Source organism: Furipterus horrens, unplaced genomic scaffold, assembly GCF_987537825.1.
Source record: "Furipterus horrens unplaced genomic scaffold, mFurHor1.1.pri manual_scaffold_2, whole genome shotgun sequence".
Classification (NCBI taxonomy): domain Eukaryota; kingdom Metazoa; phylum Chordata; class Mammalia; order Chiroptera; family Furipteridae; genus Furipterus; species Furipterus horrens.
The window spans coordinates 147,640,319-147,667,765 of record NW_028327172.1 but is presented as its reverse complement, the minus strand read 5'-3'; the positions used below and the strand labels follow the sequence as shown (position 1 = coordinate 147,667,765).

Below are 27,447 nucleotides of genomic sequence, written 5' to 3'. Positions count from 1 at the left end.
TGGAGATCCTTTTGTTCCTGCCTTCTGCGATGAGGTTTTTACAGCAGACGATGATAGAGGTAGACTATATGGCTCCTTTACTTTACGTGTCATTCCAGAAGTCACATCACTGGGGTGCTGTAAAACACAAGACCTGGTGTCCGTGGTATATTATTGTGTACTCTTTTTGAAGTGTTGCCTATGACTGGACCTACATATAGTGTTTTCAATTTATAGGTCATTGTAAAGGTAATTTATATAAATGTTATCTATTTGGAGAAATTCTTTTCTTTATCCTCTTTTTAAATATGGGTATAAATAAAGGTTTTTATTTTTATTTCAAACTTTTCATGAAAAACTGTTGTATTTGCCACTTTAGGTATGATGATATTCTAATCAATGGACTTCCAGATTGGCGACAGCCTGTGTTCTACTACAGGCGGGTGAGAAAAATGAGCAATGCTGAGCTGGCATTACTTTTGTTCATTATTCTCACGGTGGGTCATTATGCTGTGGTGTGGTCAATCTACCTGGAAAAACAACTGGTAAGTATTGGTAATAAATCAAATGATCTATCCTCCTTAATTTAAATGGAAATGCAAACATTTATTTTTCCACTGATTAACATTTCAATGCTTCTACAAATACTTCTCATTATAATAGTTTTGTGCTCAGTATTTAGTGTTTGATATGTTTCTAAGTCAAGAAGAACCTAGGACATAAGAAAATATCCTTTTTAAAAATGTGGCATGGAGTTTATAAAATTTTGTGAAGACTCCAATATCTAACTGAAAATTAGAAGGTAGAGCCTAGAACCATATTTTTTTAATCATCACCTTCCAAATGGAAGTACTTTTTATGTAAAAATGATTTTGGAAATGTTTGTATCAAGGCTCTTATATAAACAATATATTTCTTTTTACTTTAAAAGTTTTTAACTAAGACTTGAAATGAGCATAATGTTATGATTTCAGAGATCAGTTGGTTAAAAAATTATTATGCCTTTCTTTAATAAACTACTACATAGTTTATTCTGCTGTGGATGTTTGTTTATATGCTAAAGATAACCAAACATATTTGTCAGTATTCATGAATTAGCATCTGTTTACTCATTCTTTTTGAACTGACGTTATTAAAGTTGGATGAATGAGAAAAAGTAAGTTGAATGCTTTCTCTTCTTAGAAAACTTTGATTGCTATGGAGATAGACGTGACTGACAGCGCTAAACTTCATGTGTGTTTAAGGACTGGATACCATGGCAACAGTTATTGTTAAAGATTGATGATTTTACTTAATCATGTTGGACCCTACATACATTTGCATAAATATTCCTCTATAATGTTTACCCTTCACAGTAGATCCTTGATAACATTTGAAGAGTACATGTTAATGATAACCTGTAACCATAATTCTTTCCACATTAAGGATGAACTGCTTAGTAGAAAAAAGAGAGAAAAGAGAAAAAAGACAGGTGGCAAGAATGTGGATTTATCAAAACTCGGTGCTTCAGAAAAAAATGAAAGGTGGGAGCATATAAAAATATTTTATAATTTGAAACTTTTAAAATATTTCTTTAATGTGATTCAATTTCATATGTACATCCATTTCAGATAGACTAACATTTACATCTGTAGTAGGTTTATAAAATACTAATCATATGCCATGTTTAGTTTGTGAGACAAATTCTGATCTTAAGCAAAAGTTCTACAAGTATTTTTCCCTTGTGAAGTGTTAGTATATGTTTAAATAATTAAACCCCCGATTCTTGTAGTTTAAAATTTATGTGCTGAACTTCAGAAAGAAAGTATTACTAAATGAATCTATCACTGAGTGTTTAGCTCAGGAGTGACAGTATGTGCAGAGGCAGTGATAGTACACTCAGAAAGATACCACAATTTATTGATTCATAGAAAGAAATAAAGGGTTTAAATAGTTCGCACAGCAGGACAGGAACTGGATCAATGTGAGAGGGAGATCAGCGACTCTTCTGCCTATCTTCTGTTCTAATGACATCGGTGAGTAATGCTTCAGTGAACTGCAAATGACATTAATTTTAATGTATTGGTTTGTTTATGCTATCATCTTCATATATGCTTGTCAGCACTTGGGAATACTCTAATAATGTTTAGTCTTTTATAGCTGAAGTAATCATAAGGTTTGATAATTCACTTTGCAGAACTGATGAAAAGTCTAAGTTGGAAAGAGATCTTTTGTTTCTTTATCTTTATAACTTGACTAGGAGTCTCCCCAAATCTTAGCCTTCTCTTAACTTGCTATACATATGGCATTTATTTTAACTATTGTATTTGTATTTCATGATAGAATAAGTCAGAATAGATGATAACCATCATAAATATATCATTGAAAAAAAATTTGTTGTTGAAAGAGCTATTCTGAAGAGAAATCATGATCTTTATAAAAATATTTTGTCTTCCAACTTTCTCTATATTTTGCTTCTTTGCTTTTGTTTTCCCTTTAGATTACTGATGAAACCACAATGGCATGATTTGCTTCCATGCAAGCTGGGGATTTGGTTTTGCCTTACACTAAAAGCGTTGCCTCATCTAATCCAGGTAAAATGTACCTCTTTCATATAATTTTAGATGCTTTCATTTTAATTATTCATGAAATAATTCATGCCCTTGTCTGCTCGCTGAATGCTGATGCACAGTGGGTGCTTCATAATGCTGATTGAACTGAATAGTGTTTTTGTAAGTGTAAACCTAATTTAGAATAGCTCTAAAATAATTTACGTATCTAGTCCTATAACTATTACATTGCTTTTAGTACATTTTACAATTCCACAACACTGGAAGAAGTGGGGGGAAATACTATCTTCAGAACAGATATAAAAGCAATACAAATTTAATCAGCTATTATCATTTCAGGCATATTAAGTAAAAAAGAATAGGCTCAAATAGCTGTCACCCATTTTAATTGAATTTAAATACATAGTGTAAAAAAAACTATATGAACATCTAATTATGCAAAAATAGTTTTCCATTTTATTTGTAACTGTAAGTGAAGTGAGGATTTCTGTTCTAGTCTTGATCAAACAACGGAATGTAGGTACATGTTATATTTATATGGCAATTTCTGTTATTTTTTATAGTTAGCATATCAAAGCATATTTTATTAAATTATTGCTTTGCTAATTTTAATTATTGCCTCTGGTTAGAAAATTTCCAACACATAAACATAATATTTGAAAGTATATAAAATAATTTTGTGTACGAATTTGAGGTTCTTTGAAGTTGTAATTTTGGGAAGGAAATGTTACACTTCAGAAAATGTTTAGATAAAGCTAGAGAGCCAGATAATTTTACTCGTATCTACCCACATTATTTTTCATATATCAGAGCTGTTTTTCCTAATTGTTTAAGGCTATGAATGACTCCAACTTCTATGTTTTAGTCTTCTTTATTCTGTCATAACAAAAATTTTGTATCTGAAGGAAAAATGAACTAAAGATCATAAATATGTTTCTTCTAGCCTTTGAGAAGTTATTTACCAGCCTTCCATTAAAATAGTTTGTCTTACTATTTTTTGCTTATAGAGAATCATATATTTTGGTTACAGTTGATAGAGAAAATTGAAGTATTTTTGGTAATTTAAAAGCTTTTGTTTTTAAGTTGTTTAGCATATTATACTACTTATTTTAATAAAAATCCACGGTTCTTGTATGGTATATACATAAGACTGAATAAGAGAGAGGAAAAGTATAATTGTCATAAATTTTTTATGAGAAGATGTGACAAAAATATTTTAGGATTTATTAATTTTCTTTCTTTTTTTTGGTGACTGTTTTTTGCCAGCTTTATAAATCTTTGTAAAAGCAAACCAATGTAAATGTATAGTCAAACTACACTATAAATAGAATATCACATAAAATGTTAATCTGAAACATTTATATTAATTTTAAACTCAGTCATTTGAAGCAAAGTTTATTTGGTAAAATTATCATAGTCCTTAGTTAGCATTCAGGGAGATTTGCAAAAATAGAACTGCTATATTAAGATGGCTTAGATTTACAAGTTATTATTTTCAGCTATTTGCCTGTGGTGTCTAGACCTAATAGATTGTTTTGCCTCATCATAAATTTGTAGAAAACTTACAAAAATAAATATTTTACAAAAATGTTTCACTCTCTAGAAATTGCTTTCTTAAACTGTTATATCAGTTTGACTTTTATGGTTTTTGCTTGGTGGTACCTGTTGCCTTTCAGTTTTGAGATGTAAAGCAATTGGTTTAAAAAACCTTTGCAACTAATTTTTAAATTTTGGTCTATTTATTTCCTGATAAATGCATTTCAAGAAAAAATGAGACAATTTTTCTTTTTTTAAGCAAACACTAGATATTTTATTTCTGCTTTGAGGCTATAAGATCATTTTTTCTCATGCTCACTAACAAAATAATGTAATATAGAAGACCGATACAAATTGTAATCATGAAAATCTTTTAGATTGAAAAACATTGCTTATGTTTTCATAAACATCAGCAAAGCAATACTGAATAGTTGCTGTTAGGATTAGATTTTTGTCTGCTTTTTTTTTCAATCTGCTGTGACCTTTGTATTTATCATGCATAAAATTGTGTAATGTGAATACCTGTGCCTTATCCATAACATTGAAGACAAAACTTCTTTTAAAGATTTTATTTATTTTTAGAGATGGGAAGGGAGGGAGAAAGACAGGGAGAGAAACATCAATGTGTGGTTGCCTCTTGCATACCCGCAACTAGGTGCCTGGCCTGCAACCCAGGCATGTGCCCTGACTGGGAATCAAACTGACAACCCTTTGGTTCACAGGCTCAATCCACTGAGCCACACCAGCCAGGGCTGAAATTTTTACGTGACACTTCCATGAGATCCTCTTAAATATATTTATTAAATTTAAAAGAAGCCCTCTTTACCTAAAGCAGTCTGGATTGCTAATTGGAATATGGTTACAAAAGAGCCCTACTAGAGCCCTAAATATAAAAAATGATACAACTTTAAACACTGTAAGTGTGTATGTTACATTTATTCAACACTCCTGTGATATAGGGTCATTATTTTATGTTTAAATAGGAGTCCTCTTTCTTGCATAAATCATACCTATAATCTTGGCTGCTTTAGGGACAAATGTTCACTTGATTTCTTTAAAGAAGAGTTAAACTAGACACTTGTGGAACAATGTAGTTATATACTCCTTAGAGATTTTTATGAGTTCCCCCAGTCTTTCATAATTGACATACTTACATCTATTTGACACTGTTTTTAGCAACTTTCATTGAGCTTTCCAAAGCATCTACATAGCTTTCATAGAAACAATTCTCATTGTTTACACACTTTTCATCTTTTTAATGTAATATTTAATTGAATTACTATAATTATGGTAACAAGTATTATTGACACAAACAGGTTTAAGAACTAACACAACTGGTTTTTCTGGTTGTGTGCATCCCTTGAATTTCATTTTATTAAACTGAGCTGCCAACATTTTGTGTAAGTATATATAGCTTTGGGTAAGAAGGAGGGTCCAAGGTAAAAGTGGGCATTTAGAGACTTCTAGCAAATCAACCTTCACACTAGCAGAATCTCTACCCAAATTTTGTCCTTGTCATGTTAACAGCTCTTCATCTTCAACTGTTTTCCTATCATTCTTTCTTTAAATACCCATTCTTTTGTTACACCTCACACACACACGTATGGTTATCCAGCAGGATTTGGAAAAGTGGCAGTTCTGGTTCACCTAATGCTCCTAAATTGACTATTTTAGCATCTAAGATTCCTAAGAAAACTCATTACCTGATTAGTTTACCTAAATTATTTTCTATGCCCCCTTCCAATAAAATTACAAATGAGAATTCTGATATCAATATTTGGTATGTAAAGCTTCTTCTGGCTATGTTTAGAAAAACAGTTTAGCTAGTTCAATAAAAATTTATTAAACATCAGAACAAGACACTGTAAGGGGCTATATATAGAGATGACTCTTCTAGGACCTTAGAGTCAGGTAAAGGTTATAACACATGAATTAAAATAGTTATACAATATGGTATATAAACTTCACATATGTAGTATAAACAATGACTTCTGTAAATGTTCAGACAAATAAGATTGTCTCTGTTTAGGATGGCAAAGGAAAACTAGAAAGAGGAGCCATATGAATTGAGTCATGAAAGATGAGTAAGACCCTTGACAATGAACATGCCCACTTTGTATATTATGTAGTATACAAAAATAATTTCATAGATACAGTAATTCCCATACAATCATAGTGCATTAAGGCTGCAAGAGGCCTAAGGAAGACATTGTACAATTCCTTTTTTAAAAAAACAGAAGATACCACACAGCGGGTTACTATCATCTAAGACTACATCCTAGGTCTTCAGACTCTGTATATAGCCATTTAGGAATTTATGCTCTAATAAGTCTGATATGACAAATCTATAAAGGACACTTAGACCTAATAAAGTTTATTGGTAAGACAGAAAAGTATTTCCACCACACACATCTGTCAAAGATAGGTATATATTGTTGGGAGTAGAAGAATAAGAGTACACAGTGGGCATAATTTTACATAAAGTGGTTCCGTGATCAAGCTGGGTAGAGGTAAAAGTATACCTTTGATAGTTGCCTGCTTTTTGAGAAGTTTCTTTCCTTTGCTCTGAAAAAGATTTTGGAAGAAAAATAAGAATTGGTAGCTTAGAAGAATGAGGCCAAAGAACTAAAAACTATTATACTTGATATATGTAAAATATTTTGATAATGTTATAATACCAAACATTTCCCAGACTGGAAAACATCCAAGGAAAAGATGTATAGATGATATTATATTTAGTAAAATGTATGCCCTATATTATTCATATGCAGAGAAGTAAAAATCAAATGAGAACCCCATGAAAAAAGAATATGGAGAGTGTTTACAAACTAATGAATTGATGGAAGGTTAATGTGTGCACAGAGCGATGCGAGAACATTACAGAGGAGTAAAATGTGTGACTTTATGCAGAGGAGTGGAGAAACCTGAAGAAATGTGTTCAGACAGCTAAGAAAGCAAATGGAATGATTAACAGAAGACACAGAATATGAATTAGAATATAACAAGGAACTTGGACCATATAAAGAGAGGCCTTGTATGCTTTGGACCTAGAATTTAATTTTAACATTAAAAGTATATCCCTAGTGACACTTTCATATCTTAACAGTCTGTTTCTGTTTTCATGGTACTTTTGAAGGGAGTACACATTCTCTTGGAATCTAAATCAATTTTTTTGTGTTGGCTGTATTCAGCCTATTACCCCGGAGAAATTTTTCTAACTTCTAAACTGCCCTTGGATATTTTAAAATTGATCATATGTGTTCTGAAACATATTTATAGCCATGAAAATAGCAAGCAATTTAGGAACTATAACCAATACTATATGCATATTTTCAATTTAACTCTCATAACTTATTTTTTAATTGTCTATTTGAGTTGCAGTCTCATAAATTTGTAAGCCCATAATTATTTAGATTGTTAATGACATCAGTTTCTCATACAAAATCAGTAAGCGCCAAATATTCCAAGTGACTACCAATCTAACTCAGAGTTTGTTCATAGTTCTCTACATTTTCTGAGATGAAACAAGTCGTAAGTATTCAGAATTTATTTGCTTTGTAGTTTGTTTTTCTGGGAATTCACCATTCAACTTTCTCTCTACCTGCTCTTTTTTGTTTCTCAGTAACATAATATGTAAAATATAGAAGTCCTTTAGTTGTGCGATACCTAAAGTGGTAAATTTCTTGCGTTGTTGAGTCCCAGTCCCATCTTTTTTCACTACCAAGCTATTCTTACATGAACACAGTTAAACTAAATATTATTGCAGAAATTTCCCAGCATGTGTAGCCCCATCCCCATCAGGATTTATAGGTTCCCTAGGAGCTGTGTCTGAAAAAAATAAAGGAATCTTCTCTGTAGTGCCATGACTTTTACCTTAAAAGATCAAATAAAAGTTGCCTAAGAATAAAGGAAGCATCCTCCCTCCCCAGGGCCTTTCCTTTCTAGAGCTTTTGCTTCTGCTTGCTGGGACTCTGTCAGAAACCAAATAAACAAAACATTCACAGCTAATTAGCAGGGGAAAGGGCTTCTAAAAGGCTAGCAGGCATTTGTAGCAAGCTGAGTTGCCTGCCTTTCTCCTCAGAGTTAAACACATATTTTCCAAAGGATGAGGAAGCTTACTTTTAGTACTCTAAAAACTTTTTTTAACTCTGCAGATGAACATATATTATGTAAGAAATATGTGGACAAATGAAAAGGATGGAAAAGCCCTTCATTTTTATAAAGCTGAAACCGTAATGCTGCAGAAAGATAAAGGGATACAGGAAAATTGAAAAGACTTTACAACATCAAGACAAAGATTTCATTCCTTCTACCCTCTGCAGTGAGGGCACAAGAAGCAATGACTCAGAGGTCCAAGGACAGAACATAAACTAGAGTTTTGTAGGTTATTGCTGAACATAAATAAGGTAAACACACACACACACACACAAAATGTTAGGTAGGGGATTAGAGATATAGTCTCATCAATTCTATATTTTATAGATGAAAAGTAGGTAGGACTCAGATTGGTGAGGCAATTTGCTCAAAGTGAAATAACTAGTTAATGGTAGAAATGAAACATAAAGCTGATGAAAATAAGTATTAAAAGGATAAAAGCTAAGAAAGAATATATTTTCCCAACAGCAGGATAACTAGTTGGATAACTAGGTTTATAGTGACTGAATAATTCCTACATTAAATTGGGGCTGAACAGAAGAGTAATGCATTATCTTCTGTCTCTTAGCCCAAATGGAAAAAGTAAGTTGAAGGCCTTGCATTCCCTTGAATTCTACTGACCCAGGCAGAGGAAAGCACAGCTTCTGGTTTTTGCGGGGAGTAGGGGGTGGGGTGTTTTTTTATTCCTTGTGAATTTCGTGGTACTCTAGTTCTGTACAAAAATTTGGACTCTTAGTAAAAGTATACAATTTTAAAGTTTTCCTGTATTCTTCACTGTAATTTTCTTACACATTATATGTAACTCTGAGATTATAGTATAAGTCAATGGGAAAACAAAATTTGATATAGAACAAATGACTTTTATGGGCAAATTTTCAGAAATGTACTTGATATTTTCCTCTGTTGAAGGTTATATGTAAAAGTCAAACAAGAGATTTGCGCTGTCTGTCAAAAAAAAAAAAAAAGAAAGAAAAGAAAAAAAAGAAAAAAGAAATGGAGCATCCTCCATCTCTTTTACAGCTGCCTCTCCTCAGAGCTCTTCCATATTTCTCATTGCCATGAGGACACATAGTGGTATTTTCCTGCTTCTACCACTCTAGATCAAACCCCCTTCTTCCTAAGTTTTCCTTGTATTGTTTAATATTTTGAACTTTATATGGGGAAGTAAAAGTAATTCCAAACATGATGAACAATGCCAGGGTTTCGTGTAATTTTATCACTTAAATGAACAATGTCAGTAATGTTCAAAGTTTATGATATGGATATCCTTCATCTCACAACTCAGTAACCTTGGAAATATTACATCTTCAAGGCTTAAATAAACTGCCATCATTATGAAGCCTTCCCTGATCTGGCCAACTGAAAACGTCTACTGCGTATTCTCTGTACTAACTTCGTAACTATTTGTATTAAATAATCAGGATAGAATGATAGACTATGGCCAGGGAGAGATCATACTGAAATTCCAGTGGCTTAAAATGTTTTTCTAGTTTATGCCACTTAATCTATCACTGGTTGGTAGGAAAGGGGCATTATGTTCTCACTAGCCATTCAGGGACTCTTAACAGTGATATCTTCATCATTTTCTAGCTGTATCCCTCTGGAACATGTGGCCTCCTTGCTCACTGTGGCAAGAGTAGAGAGCTGAAGGATTGCACAAGCTTTTCAATGCTTTGATTTGAAATGACATATGGTATTTCCATCCACAGCCCATCCAGAACTAGTCCCAATCACCCCACCTAATCTCAAGAGGACAAGAAATGTGGGGAAACAGATAGAATATTGGGTGAGCACCACTCTCTCTTCCAATAATTCATTCAACAAATATTTATTGAGTGCTTACTATGTGCCAGGTACTCTTCTACGACCTGGAAAAAATATTTTAAATCTTAAAAGCAAAAATTCTTGTTTTCATGTAGTTTATATTCCATATTTTGGTTAATATTCATAGTTGTTTTTATATATGCTTTAGGGACAACTGCTTGTCTTATCATATAATCTCATATATCCAACTACCATACATACAAATAGTGGTTCAATAAATGAGTATAAATAAATATAACTTTAATGTCTTCTTGTGTAGGAGCCCATGCTCTATAATGATATACAAAGAACACTCCATAACATAATAAGTTCTTTAAATTAGCCATAGTTCTTATAAGATCAGTCCCCTGTTTGTCTAGATTTTGAGCCCTTGAAGAAATTTTGTTAAGTGTTAAAACTTAACAAAAAACTTTTGCTCATGTTTCAGTCACAAGGATTTTAAGATCCCTGAGGATAGGAACTCTATCTGTTTGGAGCAATGTAAACTTCGTAGTTTTAATACCGTATTGTGGAGATAAACCTAGGCAGTCCAGAGCCCTGATGGATTAAAATAAGCATTAATTCATTGAATATTTATTAAGTTTCTATTATGTGCCAAGCAGTGTTCCCAAAGATGGATAAGAAATTCATATCTATAAGAAATCTACAGGGTGGGTAAAAAGTAGGTTTACAGTTGTGAGTATGTAAACAGTATATTTCTGTGTTCTCGTTTATTAATTATTGTATTACTTTTCATATGAACAACTGTAAACTTACTTTTGCCCCACCCTGTATAATTTCCTGTGTAAGTAAATGGGGTACTGTATTCTGGACTCAAAATGGTACTTTGTGTTTGTTATCTCTACTTAACAATTGTATTCACATGAATTAGCCCCTCATGAAGAATGGGAGAGAAACGAAGTTGAAAACAACTTCTTTATTCAAACCCTTTTTATTACATGAATCCCTCTGAGAACATAACTTAAAGAATAGCTACCTGATCGCCTCTTGAATATTACCTCCTAAATCAGTCTATTTCATTTTCAGATAATTTTAATGATTAAAAAGTTCTTCTTTATATTTATCCAAAATCAAAATTTTCTTCTCTGGAACCATGTGTGGTAATTTATTCTTTCCTTTAATGACCCTAAAGATATGCTTTGGTAGTAATCAGATTATCCCTAATCTTCTCATCTCCCATCCCTTTTAAATAGAGTGTCAAACTGCCTCAACATTTGATCACTTTCTCTTCAGTCTTCCAGTTTGTCAGTGCATCTTAAAGTGTGGTACAGCAAACTGTACACAAAGATAGTTGGGACAATGTAGAATTTGTTGAATACAATAGAATTATTTGAGCAATTAAAGGAGCAATGCTTCCTGGGATGGACATATTGTAATTACAACTTGAAAATACAAGTAAGATATGAAGGAAAGAAAAAGCATGAGGAACATTTAAATAAATGCTTACAAGTGGAATAAAAGGAAGATGGAATTCTTTGTCTGCTACAACAGTGAGTGACACTAGGGAATACATTAAAACATCTGGAATTAGATGGAGCAGGTGTAGGTGGTTTTGTACCTAATGAGTATTTCATTGGAATTCTGTGTTGTATATATCAGGAAGAAGAAACATTAGTAAAGAAATGTTCAAATTTGATACACCCCTAGGAAGAGATTGCTATTACCCAGGAAAAGGTTTTTTTGCATTAAAGTAAAGAGAAATCATGTAAGCAAGAAGGTAAAGCATTTTGCAGGAGGAATTTTGATGTCGTATGAAGCAGAAAAACCTACACTTACTTTGTGGTGGAGAATAAGGTTCTTGGCAAAATGATGAAGTAATAACAATAATTAGCACATTTAAGGCTTAACTGTGTGCAAGATTTATTCCAAGTATTTCCCATATGTTAACACATTTAACTGTTACAAAAGGTCTATGAGTTAAGTATTCTTAATATACCCATTTTATGGATGAGAAAATTCACCCACAGAGAAGTGAATTAATTTACTGAATGTCACACAGCTAGGCAGGTGACAAAGCTCAGACTTTTTTTATATATTGGATTGACATTAGTTAATAAAATAAGTGTACAACTCTATAATACATCATCTGTATATTATACTGTGTGTTCACCACCCAAGTCAAGTTTACTTCCAACACCATTTATCCCCCTTTACCTTTTGTCCTCCTTTCCTTCTAGGAATGAATAGCCACACTGGTGTCAGCTTCTGTGAGGTGATTTATTTTTCTTTTTGCTTAATCCCTTTACCATTTTCACCTAGTACCCTCGCCCCTTCTCTCACAGCTGGCAGTCAGTTTTTTAGTTTATTTTGTTCATTAGATTCCACATGTAAGAGAACTCATATGGTACTTGTTTTTCTGTGACTGCCTTATTTCACTTAGCATGACACTCTACAGGTCCATCCATGCTGTCACAAAGGGTAAGATTTTCTTCTATGTTTTTTAATCCTCACCTGTGACACACTTACTGATTTTGAGACAGAGGGAGAGGCAGGGAGAGAAACACTGATATGAGAAACATCTCATATGTGACCCAATGGGGTACTGAACCTGCAACCCAGGCATGTGCCCTGACTGGGAATCAAACCCAGGACCTTTTGGTTTACGGGACAGTGCTCCAGCCAACTGAACCACACTATCTAGGGCAAGATTTCCTTCTTTTTATGTCCAAGTAATATTCCATTGTGTAAATATACCATGGCTTTTTTATCCACTCCTCTACAGATGGACACTTGGGCTGCTTCCAGATCTTCGCTTTTGTAAATAACACAGCAGTGAACACAGGGGAGCATATATTCCTTTGAATTAGTGTTTTGGGTTTCTTCAGATATATCCCCAGAGGTTTAATTGCTGGGTCGTAAGGCAGTTCCATTTTTAGTTTTTATAGTAACTCCATATTGCTTTCCACAGTGGCTGCATCTGTTGTTTGTTGATTTATCGGTGATAGCCATTCTGACAGATGTGAGTTGATATTCACTGTGGTTTTAATTTGTATTTCTCTGATGGTTAATGACACTGAGCATCTTTTCCTATGTCTATTGGCCATCTGTATGTCCTTTTTGGAGAATTGTCCACTCTGGTCCTTTGCCCACTTTTTAATTGGATTGTTTGTTTTCTTGATGTGGAGTTGTATAATTTCTTTATAAACTTTGGATATTAACCCCTTATCAAATGTATCTCTTTGGTGAAAATGTTCTCCCATTGAATGGGTTGTCTTTTCATTATGTTGATGGTTTCCTTTACTGTGCATAAATGTTTTGGTTTGGTGTAGTCCTATTTGTTTATTTTTTTTATTTTTGTTTTGTTTTGTTTCTCTTGCCCCAGGAGACAGATCAGAAAATAGATTATTACAAGAAATGTCCAAGATTTTACTGCTTTTCTTCCAGGATTTTTATGATTTGAAGTCTTACATTTAATTCTGTAATCCATATTGTGTTTATTCTTGTGTGTGTGGTAAGAAAGTGGTCTAGATTCTTTTCTTTTTTTGCACATCTGTCCAATTTTCCCAACATCATTTATTGAATAGACTTTTTTTACCCCATTGTATGTTGTTGCCTTACTTGTCAAATTGACCGTAAAGGTGTAGGTTTATTTCAGGGCTCCTCTGTTCCATTGACCTATGGGTCTGCTTTTATGCCAGTACCATTCTATTTTGATTACAGTATAGTTTGATACCAGTTAGCATGATTTCTCAAGTTTGTTCTTTTTTCTCAAGATAACTGTGGCTATTCAAGGTCATTTATGGTTCCATATAAATGTTTAGAATATTTGTTCTAGTTCTGTGAAATACAACATTGATATCTTGATAGGAATTGCATTGAATCTATAGATTCCTTTGGGTGGTATTGACATTTTAATGATGTTAATTCTTCCTGAACATGGTGTCTGTTTCCACTTATTTGTGTCTTCTTCAATTTATTTCTACGGTGTCTTATAATTTTCTGAGTACAGGTCTTTCATATCCTGGGTTAAATTTATTCCTAGGTGGGGTTTTTTTTTTTAATGCAATTGTAAATGGGGTTGTTCTCTTAGTTTTCTTATCTGTTAGTTTATTATTGGTGTATAGAAATACAACTGATTTCTGGATATTTATTTTGTATCGTGATACTTTACTGAATTCATTTTTCAGTTCAGTAGTTTTGTGGTGAAATATTTGGGGTTCTCTATATACAGTATAATGTCATCTAAAAATAATGACAGTATTTCTTCTTCCTTTTCAGTTTGGATGCCTTTTATTTCTTCTTCTTGTGTGATTGCTGTGGCTAGGACATCTAGAACTATGTTGAATAAGAGAGGTGAAAGCAGACATCCCTGTCTTGTTCCTTATCTTAAGAGGAACACTTGTAGTTTTTGTCCATTGAGTATGATGCTGACAGTGGGTTTGTCATATATGGCCTTAATTATGTTTAATTATGTTTCCTCTATTCCCACTTTGCTAAGAGTTTTTATCATAAATGGTGCTGGAATTTATGAAATGTTTTTACCTGTCTGGATGAGTATTTCTTCTTTATATGTTTGTTTGTTGGACTTCCATGCAGCTCTATTTTCTGAACTTCTGGTTGTTTCTAGTTTAGAGGTAGTTGTATTCCTTCTTACTTGTGGAGGGAGATGCAGCATGTCTGTCTACGCCTCCATCTTGGCCAGAAGTCCTAAATTATTTTTTAATTTTTTAATTACAGTTGACACACAATATTGTATTAGTTTCAGTTTTGTACTCCATTGATTAGACAATGCATAACTTACTAAGTGATCATCTTGATAAACTTCATTCCTATCTGCCACCATAAATAGTTGTTAGAATATTATTGACCGTTTTCCCATGCTGTACTTTATATTTACAATACTTTTCTGTTACTATAAATTTTTATTTATCCGCTCACCTTTTTCATTTGAGCCCTTTCCCATGTGACAAGCATCCAAATGTTCTCTTTTATTTAAATTCAGATTTTGAGATATATATGTATTTTATTCATATTTTTCCTTTTCCTCCTTCCCCCTCTTTTGCTCCCCTCTTCATTTTTCCTCCTCCTCCTCCTCTTCCTCCTTTTTCTTCTATCTTCATCTTCTTCAAGAAGGACCTTTAGTATTTCTTATAATGCTGGTTTGGTTACAGTGAACTCCTTTAGCTTTTTCTTGTCTGGGAAGTTCTTTATTTTTCCTTCAACTTTAAATGATAGCCTTGCTGGATAATGTAATCTTGGTTTTAGGTTTCAGTTTTCCATCACTTTGAATATTTAATGCCAGTCTCTTTTGACCTGACATATTTCATATGATAGTCTTATGAGAGCTCTCTTGTAGGTAACTAACTGTTTTTCTCTTGCTGTTTTTAAGATTCTTTCCTGGTCTTTAAGCTCTGCCATTTTAATTTTGATGTGTCTTGGTGTGAGCCTCTTTGGTTTTACCTTGTTTGGGATTCTAGCACTTCCTGGATTTGTGTGTCTTTTTCCTTCCCAAGTTAGGAAAGCTTTTAGTTATTGTTTCTTAAAATAGGTTCTCAATGCCTTGCTCATTCTGTTCTCCTTCTGATACCCCTATGATGCAGATGGTGTTACACTCTCTGTATTGTAAAACCAAATATACCTTAAATTATTCTCAATTCCTTTTTCTGTTTGCTGTTCTGATTGGGTGTTTTCTGCTACCTTGTCTTCCAAATCTCTGATTTGATCCTCTGGTTCATCCAATCTATGTTTATTCCCTTCCAGTGTATTCTTTATTTCAGATATTGTAGTCTTCTTTTTTTTAATGGTTTTTATGTCCTTTTTCAAGCTGTTGTGGTTCTCACTAAGTTTCTTGCAGTCCTCACTAAGTTCCTTGAGCATCCTTAAAAAAAAACTCTATAGCTATTAAATTGCTTGCCTCTATTTCATTTAGCTTTTTTCTGGAGATTTCTCCTGTTTTATCATTTGGGTCATGTTTCTTTGTCTCCTCATTTTGATTGTCATCTTATGTTTGTTTCTATGTATTAGGTAGATCTGCTATGACTCCCAGCCTTGGTAAGGTGACCTTACTGTACACCCCAGTGGCATAGTCTCCTTGATCACCTTAACTGAGTGCTCTAGGAATGTCCCTTTTGTTGGTTATGTGACCTCTCCTGTTGTAATTGGGTCTTTATTGCTAATGGCCCATTCTTTAATTAGGTCGGCCTTCAAGTTGGCTGATTTTGAGGATCAACCCTGACCACAAAGTACAAGGTGCTGTGCAGGTGCTGACCACATGAAACAGAATTTGCTTCAGCAGGGTCTGGTACCTGCCAGGATCTTCCTTTGGTTATGCTGCTTGTGGAGTTAATGGGATTCTGCTCTGAAATTTTTTGAATTTCTGGGTGTGTTGATTCTGGGGCCTCCTGGTGCAGACTGATGTCAGACACTACCTATGACTGTCCTGGGATACCTGTTTGGAGCTACAAATTGGTCCACAGTTAGCAGCTGCCTGTTCTGGTCCTGGGTGTACTCAGAAAGGACCTATCTTTGCACCAAAGCTGGCTTTGAACAGTAATGTGCTTGGGGACAGGTTAACTAAAGTCCCCAGGGTGATCTGCTGCCACCTGCAAGTTGCCTATTACGTTCAGTCACTGAAAGAGCCTCTGGTTATACTTGAACTGCATGAAGTATGTTTTCAGTGAGTCACCAGGTATGAGTGAGTGGTAATCAGAAGATTGATACAGATCCAAACTCAGTGCCAGTGTTGGGTCTGGGGTCACTCAGCAAATGTCCCAGGGTATACTAAGTCTAACTGCCACCTTCTGGGTACTTGCACATCTTTGTGGTGTGGCAGGATCTCAGGGAGCTGTCAGGGTAAGCCCAGCAGAATTTATTAGGCCCAAAGAGACCAAGATTTGGCCATGTGAATGGAGGGCTCTGCACCAATTGAGCATGTGAGGGGAAAATGTCACCCATCTTAGGGCAGCACAACTCAGTCTGTCTCAGATTCTTTCTGGACCCCAATTTCAGTAGGGTGGGCCACCAGTATTGGGAGGGTGGGGTAATTGGATCGCTGGAGATGGGAGGTGCCAGGTTGACCTGGAAGAGAGTCACGAGAGTGGCCACAGCTCCAGAACCATGCAACTCAATCTGTCCAGGTTTCTGCCCAGACCTCCTGGGCAGGTTAGAGCCACCAGGAGTCAGGAGGGTGGGCCACTGGGAGCTCAGAGAGTGAGGCTAGCAGATCTCCTGGGGGGGGGGGGTGCGTGCCGGGGCACCAGTCAGGTTCATGGGAAAGTGAAGGGAATGGCCACCCCAAAGCCACACAATCCAGTCACTGGTACCCTGAGTCTACTCAGACCTCTACACCCCAGCCAAGGTAGTTGATTCCTCCTGATTACTCAGGAGGACATAAACTCCACAGGGTCGGGTAACAGGGAGTCCATAGGGCTGGGTAATTGCATTCTTCCAGGCCAGCCATACTGTGATCTTAATCCACATAGTCTGGCTCCAAAATATGTCCTCTTAATCACCACAGTGTCTTTCACATCTCATAAGTTACTTATCTGTGCCCTTCTTTTCTTGCATGCTGTCACCTTTCCTACCCCCCTAATGGAGCCAATATCTTCTGAACTTTCCTTTTCCCTACTATTAAAAACTATTCTCAGGAAAGAAGCTGGTATGTTCATTGATTAATTTACATCAAGGAATAGATGACTGATGTTTTAACATAAAATAATACTACTCTAGGGTTGAATTTTTTTAGGGGCATGGGGAATGTTAAGGGTCCATAAAACCTTAGCCCAAATCCTCGTTGAAATTTAAAGTACATATGGGCATGGGAGAACGAATTAATTGGGTGCATGACATTCTGTGCCCTCAAATTATACCATTATTCAGCTGGCCCAGGCCTTATGGGAATCCTAGTAGAAATGAGGTCAGATCATAAAAGTGGGAATGGAAAGATAAGACATACATCTTTATTATATTGACTCAATGATTTTAGAAATATCCTATTATTTCTCTAATTCATTATCAGGTGAAGAGTTCTGATATAACCCCAAGAGACAGAGACCACAGGAGAAAGCTTTAACTTGGATAGTCATAGATGAAAAAAGATAATCCTATCCTAGAGTTTGTGTTTATACATTTACATCTGAATCGAGGCAGAGCCAAGGATTGATTTTGTTCTTTTATTTCTGCAGAAATAAAACTTTCTCATGTGGTTCTTTAGGAATCTTACAACCTAGGAATGTTACCCTAGAGCAGCAATTTCCAACCTTTTTCATCTCATGGCACATATAAACTAATTATTAAAATTCTCTGTATTTTTTGCCAATCTGGTACAATTTTGATTCATTCACACAGGATGGCTATTGTGTCAGCTGCTGTCTTTTTTATTTGACAGTCTAGGGGAAAAGAGGTCAGTCCCCGCTGACTTAATAGTCAGGTATTGCATGTTTTAAAAAGTTCTGTGGCACACTGTTTAAAAATTGCTACTCTAGAGTTATCCTTGATACTTCTCTTCTTCTTATACCGCATCAGTCAGTCATCAATCTCTTCATTTCTTTCTTTAAGGTGTTCCTTATGTAATTCAATCTAGTTTAGTTCAATGCACACTGTTGAATGCCTGCTATATGCCAGATTCTGTGCTCTGGGCACATAAGTACTCCTATCTTAAATGTCTCATTTTCTAGAAAAGAATATAGCAGGATTAAAGCAATCATAAAAGTAAGTTTCAATACTTAAGCAGTAAACAAGAGAGAATTACTAAGTTAGGAAAGGTCAGAAAGATTTGCAAAGGGGGTGATGCTTGAATGGAGTTTTTAGCATGAATCGGAGTGCTTCAGAATACTAATGTTAGGGAAGCAAAGTATTCTAGCTGGAGGACAAAGCATACCCAAAGACATGGAAGCATAGCACAGCGTGGCCTGGCAGCTACAGGTAGTATTGCCATAGAATAGATGAAGTTTGAGTCAAGGGATGGTGAAAATGAAGTTTTTGTTTCATTGTCAAGAACTTCATGTCCCTAAAGTATCAACTTGTTTATGTCTATGGCTGTGATTATTGAAGGCCTAACCTTTTTTCATTACAGTAATCCCTCTCTATATCGCGGTTCACTTATCGCGGCCTCACTGTATCGTGGGATTTTAAAAAATACTATATTTAATTATTTATCGTGGATTTTTCACTCTTTATCATGGGATTTTTGTGATACTGTATACGTATGTTGTTAAAGTTACATAGGTTTAAGAGTGTAGAATATGTTTAAGAACATAAGTAGTGTTTATAAAAGTGTGGAAAGTGTTAATAAGGGAGTGGGAAAGGTTAATAAGGGACTGGGAATGGTTTATAAGTGTGTGGGAAAGGTTTATCAAGCCTTAAAAAAATATATAAATACTAAAATAAATGTAAGGTTCCTACTTTGCGGATTTTCACCTATCGCGGGGTGGGGTGGGTGTCTAGAACGTAATACCCGCGATAAGTGAGGGAATACTGTACTCTGCTAAGTCTTTCCTATGTGCCACTTCTTGAGACTTCTTGAGTCACTATACCTTGATACCTAAGCATTTGCATACAGTATATGTTCTCTATTCTCAACCCTGCATGAGAGGAACTGGTTTCATAGTGTAGAATGACAACTTTCACTTTTATCTACATGATCATTTAAGTTTCATAATCAATTTGCATATAATAATTTTGAAAATTTTTCAGTGTTAAAGGACTAATATGAAAGTAGAATTAGTACAGTAATACAATTTATTATAGCAAATAGTTTAATTAAGTTAAACAAGTGTCTTTTTCTGCTCTCTTCTATGTAATACACAATATTGAGAACATACACAGTGGAAGAAAACAGGAAGAAGATACCTCCTTTCCATACCTGAGAGAAAATATTTAAATTTATACTCATGCAATATCTTGCTTTAATCAGCTCTCTAAGAGAGAAAAATTATAGAGAAGTGTTGAAAACATAAACACAAAATAAGAATAGTTGTTAAAGAATAAAGTGCTATAAAATGAAGTTATGTGGAAAACACCATCAAAGTAAACTGACTTTTATATTAATTTATTTGTAACTTCTTTTTTTAAGGGTGCTGGGCAGTTTTATGCTAAATATAAAGAAACAAGAATGAAGGAAAAGGAAGATGCATTGACTAGAGCTGAACTTGAAACACTTCAAAGTGAGTTTTAAATATTGTCCTGTGTTAACAAAATCATAAAACTGATTATTTAAGTCTTTATTTTCCCTTACATTCAGTAGTAATTAAATTTTCTGTGCTTTCTTTGCCACTCTCTAGTTACTTGTACTTAATGTATTATATGTGAAAAACACTGTATCAGTCATTACTGAGCCATCCACAGTTTTATATCAGAAAGAGATAAAATCAACATGGGGTCATATAGTTCCTTAAGTGTAGGAAGTATCCAGAATTTAGAAAGTCCTGAAACACTCTGGTGCTATAATTGTCATTGGCATTTTGTACCAAGTCGATCCAGTTGATCACCCAGCTTGCTGTATTACAGTGGTAAGTGGCAAACCTGGAAAATCAAAGATTTTTGTTTTGAAAGTCTTTGTTTCATTTGTATTACTGTTACATAATATGAAAAACTTGACTAAATTATCAGTATGTTGAAGTCTTCCATCGAATACTAAAGACAGTTATTGCTGATTTTAGGAAAAGAGGAACATAAAAGGCATTTTTCCCAGCCCTGGTCTTTTTGTCTAAGTTTTCATATCTCCATCTTTCCCACACATATATACTTTGTCCCTTTATGTCCTTTTATTTTTGTTCAGAGCATTTAACACTACTTAGCATTAATTTATTTATTAATTTTATTTACCATCTGGTTCTCCCAATAGAATATAAGTTTAATAAGGGTAGATATTATAGTTTGTATCCAAGAACTTTAAAGACTCCCTGGCACATAGTGGGTGCTCAATAAATACTTGTTGACTGGATTCATGGAGATGAAATCTCTAATCTTTTAAAAATTCCAAATGAGCATTTTTGGTTCAGACTTCATTCCCTCCACAGACTGAGATTCCTAGAGAAGTGAAGAGTGTGCATGGCATAAATCTGGACACAGAAGAAAATACAAAGATAATTAATAGCTGGCCACTTTATACCTATAAATGAATATGTATGACAGCATGCATAGTTTTACAAAACAATTCTTATGCATTTGAGAGTATGCAGTAAAAGCTATTCTACAGTGTATAATAGTAATTTAGCCATATCAAACTGCAGAAGAGCAACTGTGGTGTTAGTATACCACACATTTAATGTATAGAAATGTGGTGTTAGCTGTTTCCCTTCATATACTGAAAGTCCTAGCTTTCTGCCTTCACCCTGACACCACACCATGGTTTTAAGAAGAGATAAGAATTAGCCCTGACCAGTGTGGCTCAGATGGTTGAGCATTATCCTGCAAAGCAAAAGGTCACTGGTTCAATCTCCAGTCAGGTCACATGCCTGGGTTGCATGTCTGGTACCTTCTCAGGGCATGTATGGAGGCGACTGATCGATGTTTCCCTCTTGCATTAATGTTTCATTCCCTCTCTTTCTTCCTCCCTTCCCCTCTCCGTAAAAATAAATAAATAAAATTTATTAAAAAAAAGAGATAAAAATTATGTCCCATTCAAATCCAAAAGTTCATTGCCACTAATTAAATGTGTGCCTTTGAGAATTTTAGTTTCCTGATCTGTTTAAAAAAAAAACAAACTTTGACTAGTTAATCCCAGTATTAGTTTTCTATTGCTGCTCTAACAAATGGCCACAAATTGAGTGGCTTAAACACAAATTTATTATCTTACAATTGTGTGGGTCAGAAATCCAGCGTGTATCTCACTAGGCTAAAATCAAGGTTTATCAAGAAGGGCTGCCTGCATTCCTTTTCCAGTTTCTAGAGATCTCCCACATTCCTTGGATCCTGGCCCCCTTCTTCCATCTTTGAAGTCGGCAATATTTCATCTCGTACTGCTCTTCTGGTGTCACATCTCTGTCTGAGCATAACTGGGAAATGATTTTAAGGACCCATGTGATTAGATTGGGCCACCTTGGATGATTCAATGTAATCTTCCATCTCAAGGTACACAGCCTTAATCACATCTGCAAAGTCCCTTTTCCCATGTAAAGTAAAATATTCCCAACTTCTGGGGATTAGAACATGGTCATGTTTAGTTTTTGGGTTTTTTTTTTTCCTTATCAGAATCCTTCAGATGTTTGGGAAGCTTTAGAACAGGGACTGTTTCTTTTTAATCTTTGTTCTGCAGAATTGAATACAGAGTCCTGGCACATAGTGAATGTTTAGTAAAGGGATAAGTGAATGAATATATGAATTAATGTAATGCTATTAATATTAATATGTCATATGAGCACCAATCCATACAGAACACTGTTTCAGGGACATTAATTTAATTCAAAATTTTTAACAGTTACAAATACAAAATGCTATTCAAATCAACCATATAATTGTTTAAAGCAGACTTCCATTAAGAGGGAAAAGTTTAGGATGATAGAGGATTACATATTAAGATTGACTGATGTGTGTGCTGGGAAGTAAGGGTGGACAAATGATTAATATTGTTATATTAAACCTAAGATTGAAATAGAAGCTAATGTTATAGTAATTGTTGAAATAGTTTTAATTAAATTGATTGAATCAATGAATAAATGAAACTAAATGTAACTTTTATATAATTTTTATTAAGTAAAATTGTTACATAAAATTTTCTAAGCCTTTTAAAACTAATTCAAAAGGATGGGGGGAAATCACATTTACTACAAGAAGATAAAACTGTCAAATTAACCCTCTGAGATTTAATTGACATAACATTATGTTAGTTTTATGTGTACAACATAATTATTATACATATTGCAAAATGGTCACCACAGTAAAGCTAGTTAACATCCATAATGTTGTAACACATACTCACAAATGTTTTTTCTTGTAATGAGAACTTTTAAGATGGGTTCTCTTAGCAAACTTCAAATATATATTATTATTAACTAACTACAGTCATCAATCTGAACATTATGTCCACAGAACTTAATTTGTTTTATAACACACAGCTTTTTTATGTAGATTTTGTAACCATTTATTTTGGCATATATGAATTTTCATAATGGATTAATAAATATGCTTTGAAAATAGGTGTTAAACATAAAGTATTTATCATAATATAAAAACTTCCTTTTGAAGTTTGTGATCATTTTCCAAAACTTTTCAAATATTTTTGTTCTGTCTAAGCTAAGAGTTTGGTAGCAATTCTCAGATTTAATAATTGTCTCTTATTTTTTATTATTGCTTAATAAAAAATATTATGTAAAGAAACACAAATTTTAAAATCCAATCACTCTCTGTGTACCAGCAAAAATGTGTGGTCATTTTCTAAAAAGTTTGACCATTCACCGCTAGCTTTTCATTTCTTAAAACTCAATATAGAAAAACTAAATACTAGAAAGCATGTTAAAAACAATACTCATGTTAGACTCTGAGTAATAAGACTTCTACTCATGTTTTGATATCAGTGGTATATTTAGAAAAGGTGATGGTACCAACAATAAGAATGTTAAAGTACAGTCACATTATTGTTAATAATGTCAAGAACTGTCATGTATTTTTTAATGTAGTAGTCTCTAATGGTTACATGCAAAGAATCTTTTAATTAACTTTGTTAACTTCATTACAGTGTTCTGAATTGTATACTTTAGAATTAACACATAAAGGCCCCAAATCCCCCAGCGTGCATTTCATTTGCCCCTATCTTTCTTCATTTTAAAGAGTATCATTGGAATACTGAGTTCATAATAACATTTCCATCTGCTTAATTGAGTAAATGCATCTCATGCAGATTAGCAGTATCTATTTTATGCTGCCTGTTTTTCATGACCTAATTGCTAATCTGCCCTCAAGTCTATCTGTTTTACTGTTGAGATTGTGTAGTATTCTCGGAGGGCTACCCTAGAACTTCATTGAGTAGAGTGTGGCGATCTTATTAAAATGGTAGTTTAAAGGGGGAATATGAAAAAGGTAATTTCTTAAAAATAAATATTCTTTTGAGAAATCTTTATACCAAAAAATATGATGCCTACTTGGAAAATTTTTGCATTTATTCCTTTATTACAAAATTTTAATTAATTTTATGTTTTAGGTTTAAACAAGTTGAATATTTATAAATATAAGACTATCAATGTTAATAATATTTTTATATACTTTCTAATTATATGAGTATTATTCTAAGTCAAAAATTATAAATTCTAAGTACTATCATGAAACATTCCATATCATTAATGGAAAAAAATGCATTTCAGTTATTTTATAAAGAAATTGATAGTAAAGGTTAAAATTTGAATAGACAAAAAGGGGGAGGAAGGATAGAAGTAAAATTTAGTATTTCCCTTACCTTTTTCTCTATATCTTATATGATTTAAGAACAAAGAAAATATCAGATAATCAAAATCCTACTGTCAGGTACTTCTTTTAGGTCTGCACAAATAACAGTTTTAGACATGAATTAAGTTTTTTGTTTTGTGGTTCTCATTGCATGCCCAGTGATGAACCCAAGTAGGGGTGCCGAACAGACAGTGAGGTCAGGATAAAATATACCTCTTTAGGAGGTCAAGATGGGAAAACATTCACCTTCTCTAAGGTAAAGAAAGACTGGTTCTTAGAAAACTCAGGTTCCTGAGCAAAAGGAGATGCAGGTGTTGAAATCAAGGGTTGGTGGGGAAAGACAAAGGAGATAGGGCAGAGGCTGCAGCCCCAGTTTAGGTGAGAACATTTTTCCTGTGGTGATACAGGCTGCTGACGGATGGCAGAGTACTGTCTGAGATAACTTATGAAAAGGAGCATAACCAGTCACTATTTCCATCCAGTACATTTGTAAACACTACCAAATAGAAACTATATCTTATGAACCATATTTATAAGAAGACTTAAAGGAGCCCTGGTCCCAAGAGCTTATAGGTAGGCAAAGAATATCCCAAAAATAGTGTTATTTTCTAGGTACTTGCTCTAAAACAAGCAAATGTAGGTTTTTAAAATCATACAGCTCAAGTATAAATTTACAGTTAATACCCTCTATTTCAAATCATAGGGTGGTACATGCTTAAAGATAATAGTCTTATTTAATTTTACAACTGAAATGATTCAAAAAAGTTTTTAATCAATAAACATTTATGGCTATAGATTAAATAGTCAAATTTTAACTAAAATTTTACTTATTAATTTGGAAATATACCTGCTTAATACACTTCATATAAAATAAGTTCCATGCAGGCAGGTGTTTTTGACTCTTTATAGCTATAACCTCAAATGTTAAAAGAGTGCCAGGCATGTGGTAGGTACTCAGTAAATATTTGATGAATGAATTAATGAATTTAGAGATACTGTATTGCTCTTTTCTACTTCATACTTTTTAAAAAATTTAATCTTTATTGTATTTTTTTTACATTAGCTTTTAGACCTTTTATACACCCCTCCCTTTAGCAGTCATCACATTGTTGTCCACATCCATGAGTCCTTTTTCCTTTTTGCTCAATCCCCCTACCTCCTAACCTTCTGCACCCCACACCACTAGCTGTCATCCTGCTCTCCATCTATGAGTCTGTTCTCATTTTACTTGTTCGTTTATTAGTTTCCACAAATGAGTAAAATCATATGGTATTTGTCTTTCTCTGACTGGCTTATTTTAATTAGCATAATGTTCTCCAGATCCATTTATACTGTTGCAAAGGGTAAATTTTTCTTCTTTTTTAACAGCCGAGAGTAGAATTCCATTGTGTAAATGTCCCATAGTTGTTTTATCCACTCATCTACTGATTGTTACTTGGGTGGCTTCTATATCATGGCAATTGTAAATAACACTGCAGTAAACATAGGCTGCTTATGTTCTTTTGAATTAGTATTTTGGGTTCCTTTGGATATATTCCCTGAAGTGGGATTGCTGGGTCAAAAAGCAGATCCATTTTTAATTTTTTGAGGTTTCTGCGTACAGTTTTCCACAGTGGTTGCACCAGTCTGCATTCCCACCTACAGTGCAAAAGGGTTCCACTTTCTCCACATCCTCACCAGCACTTATTGTTTGTTGATTTATTAATGATGGCCATTCTGACAGTGTGAGATGGTAGCTCATTGTGGTTTTAATTTGCATTTCTCTGATGATTAGTGACATTGAGCATCTTTTAATATGTCTATTGGCCATCTGTATGTCCTTTTTGGAGAAGTGTCTATTCAGGTCCTTTGCCCATTTTCTAATTGGGTTGTTTGGTTTTTTTTGGTGTTGAGTTTTGTAAATATTTTGTAAATTTTGGACATTAACCCCTTACCAGATGTATTGGTGAATATGTTCTCCTATTCTTTGGGTTGCTTTTTATTTTGTTGATGATTTGCTTGGCTGTGCAAAATCTTTTGTTTGATGTGGTCCCATTTGTTTATTTTTTCTTCTGCTTCACTTGCCTGGGGAGATATATCTGATAAAAAGTTGCTATAGGCAATGTCTGAAATTTTGCTGCCTGTTTCTTCTAGGAGTTCTATGGTTTTAGGTCTAACATTTAAGACCCATTTTGAATTTATCCTTAATGTGTGGTGTAAGAAGGTGGTCTAGTTTCATTTTTCTGCATATGTCTGTCCAGTTTTCCCAGCACAACTTATTAAATAAACTATCTTTAGCCCATTGTATGTGCTTGCTTATTCTATCAAATATTAACTGATTCTAGAGGTTTGGGTTTACTTCTGGCTCTCTACTCTGTTCCATTGATATATGTGTCTGTTTTTACGCCATTACCATGCTGTTTTGATTACTGTGGCCTTATAGTACAGTTTGATATTAGGTAGCGTGATTCCTCCAACTTTGTTCTTCTTTCTCAGGATTGCTGTTGCTATGCAGGGCCTTTTGTGGTTCCATATAAATTTTTGAAATATTTGTTCAAGTTCTATGAAATATATCATTGGAATCTTGACAGGAATTGTGTTGCATCTACAGATTGCTTTGGGTAGTATGGACATTTTAATATTAATTCTTCCTGTCCATGAACAAGATATTTCCTTTCACTTATCTGTATCTTCTATTTCTTTCTTCATTGTCTCATAATTTTCCAAGTACATGTCTTTTACATCCTTGGTTAGGTATTCCTGGGTGTTTTATTCTTTTTTGAAGCAATTGTGAATGGGGTTGCTTTATTGATTTCCCTTTCAATTAGTTTGTTATTGGCATATAAAAGTGCAACTGATTTCTGAATATTAATTTCATACCCTGCTACTTTGCTGAATTAATTTATCAGTTTTAGTACTTTCTTGGTGGAATCTTTGGGCTTCTCTATGTACAGTATCATATCATCTGCAAATAAAGACAGTTTTACTTCTTCCTTTCCAATTTGGATGCCTTTTATTTCTTCTTCTTGTGTGATTGCTGTGGCTAGGACATCCAGTACTAGGTTGAATAAGAATGGTGAAAGCAGACATCCCTGTCTTGTTCCCG

The 27,447-nt window shown here is 34.1% G+C and overlaps 1 protein-coding gene across 1 annotated transcript in view; it reads left to right on the top strand.

Annotated features, from left to right (window-relative positions):
* The window catches only part of DNAJC1 (DnaJ heat shock protein family (Hsp40) member C1), a 218,559-nt gene that overhangs the window by 93,748 nt on the left and 97,364 nt on the right, over positions 1–27,447 (top strand). Inside the window, exons 4-7 of the mRNA XM_090266591.1 lie at positions 359–524; positions 1,405–1,502; positions 2,459–2,552; positions 20,056–20,146. Coding sequence (XP_090122717.1) covers positions 359–524; positions 1,405–1,502; positions 2,459–2,552; positions 20,056–20,146 — 449 coding nt within the window. The remainder of the gene's footprint in view (positions 1–358; positions 525–1,404; positions 1,503–2,458; positions 2,553–20,055; positions 20,147–27,447) is intronic.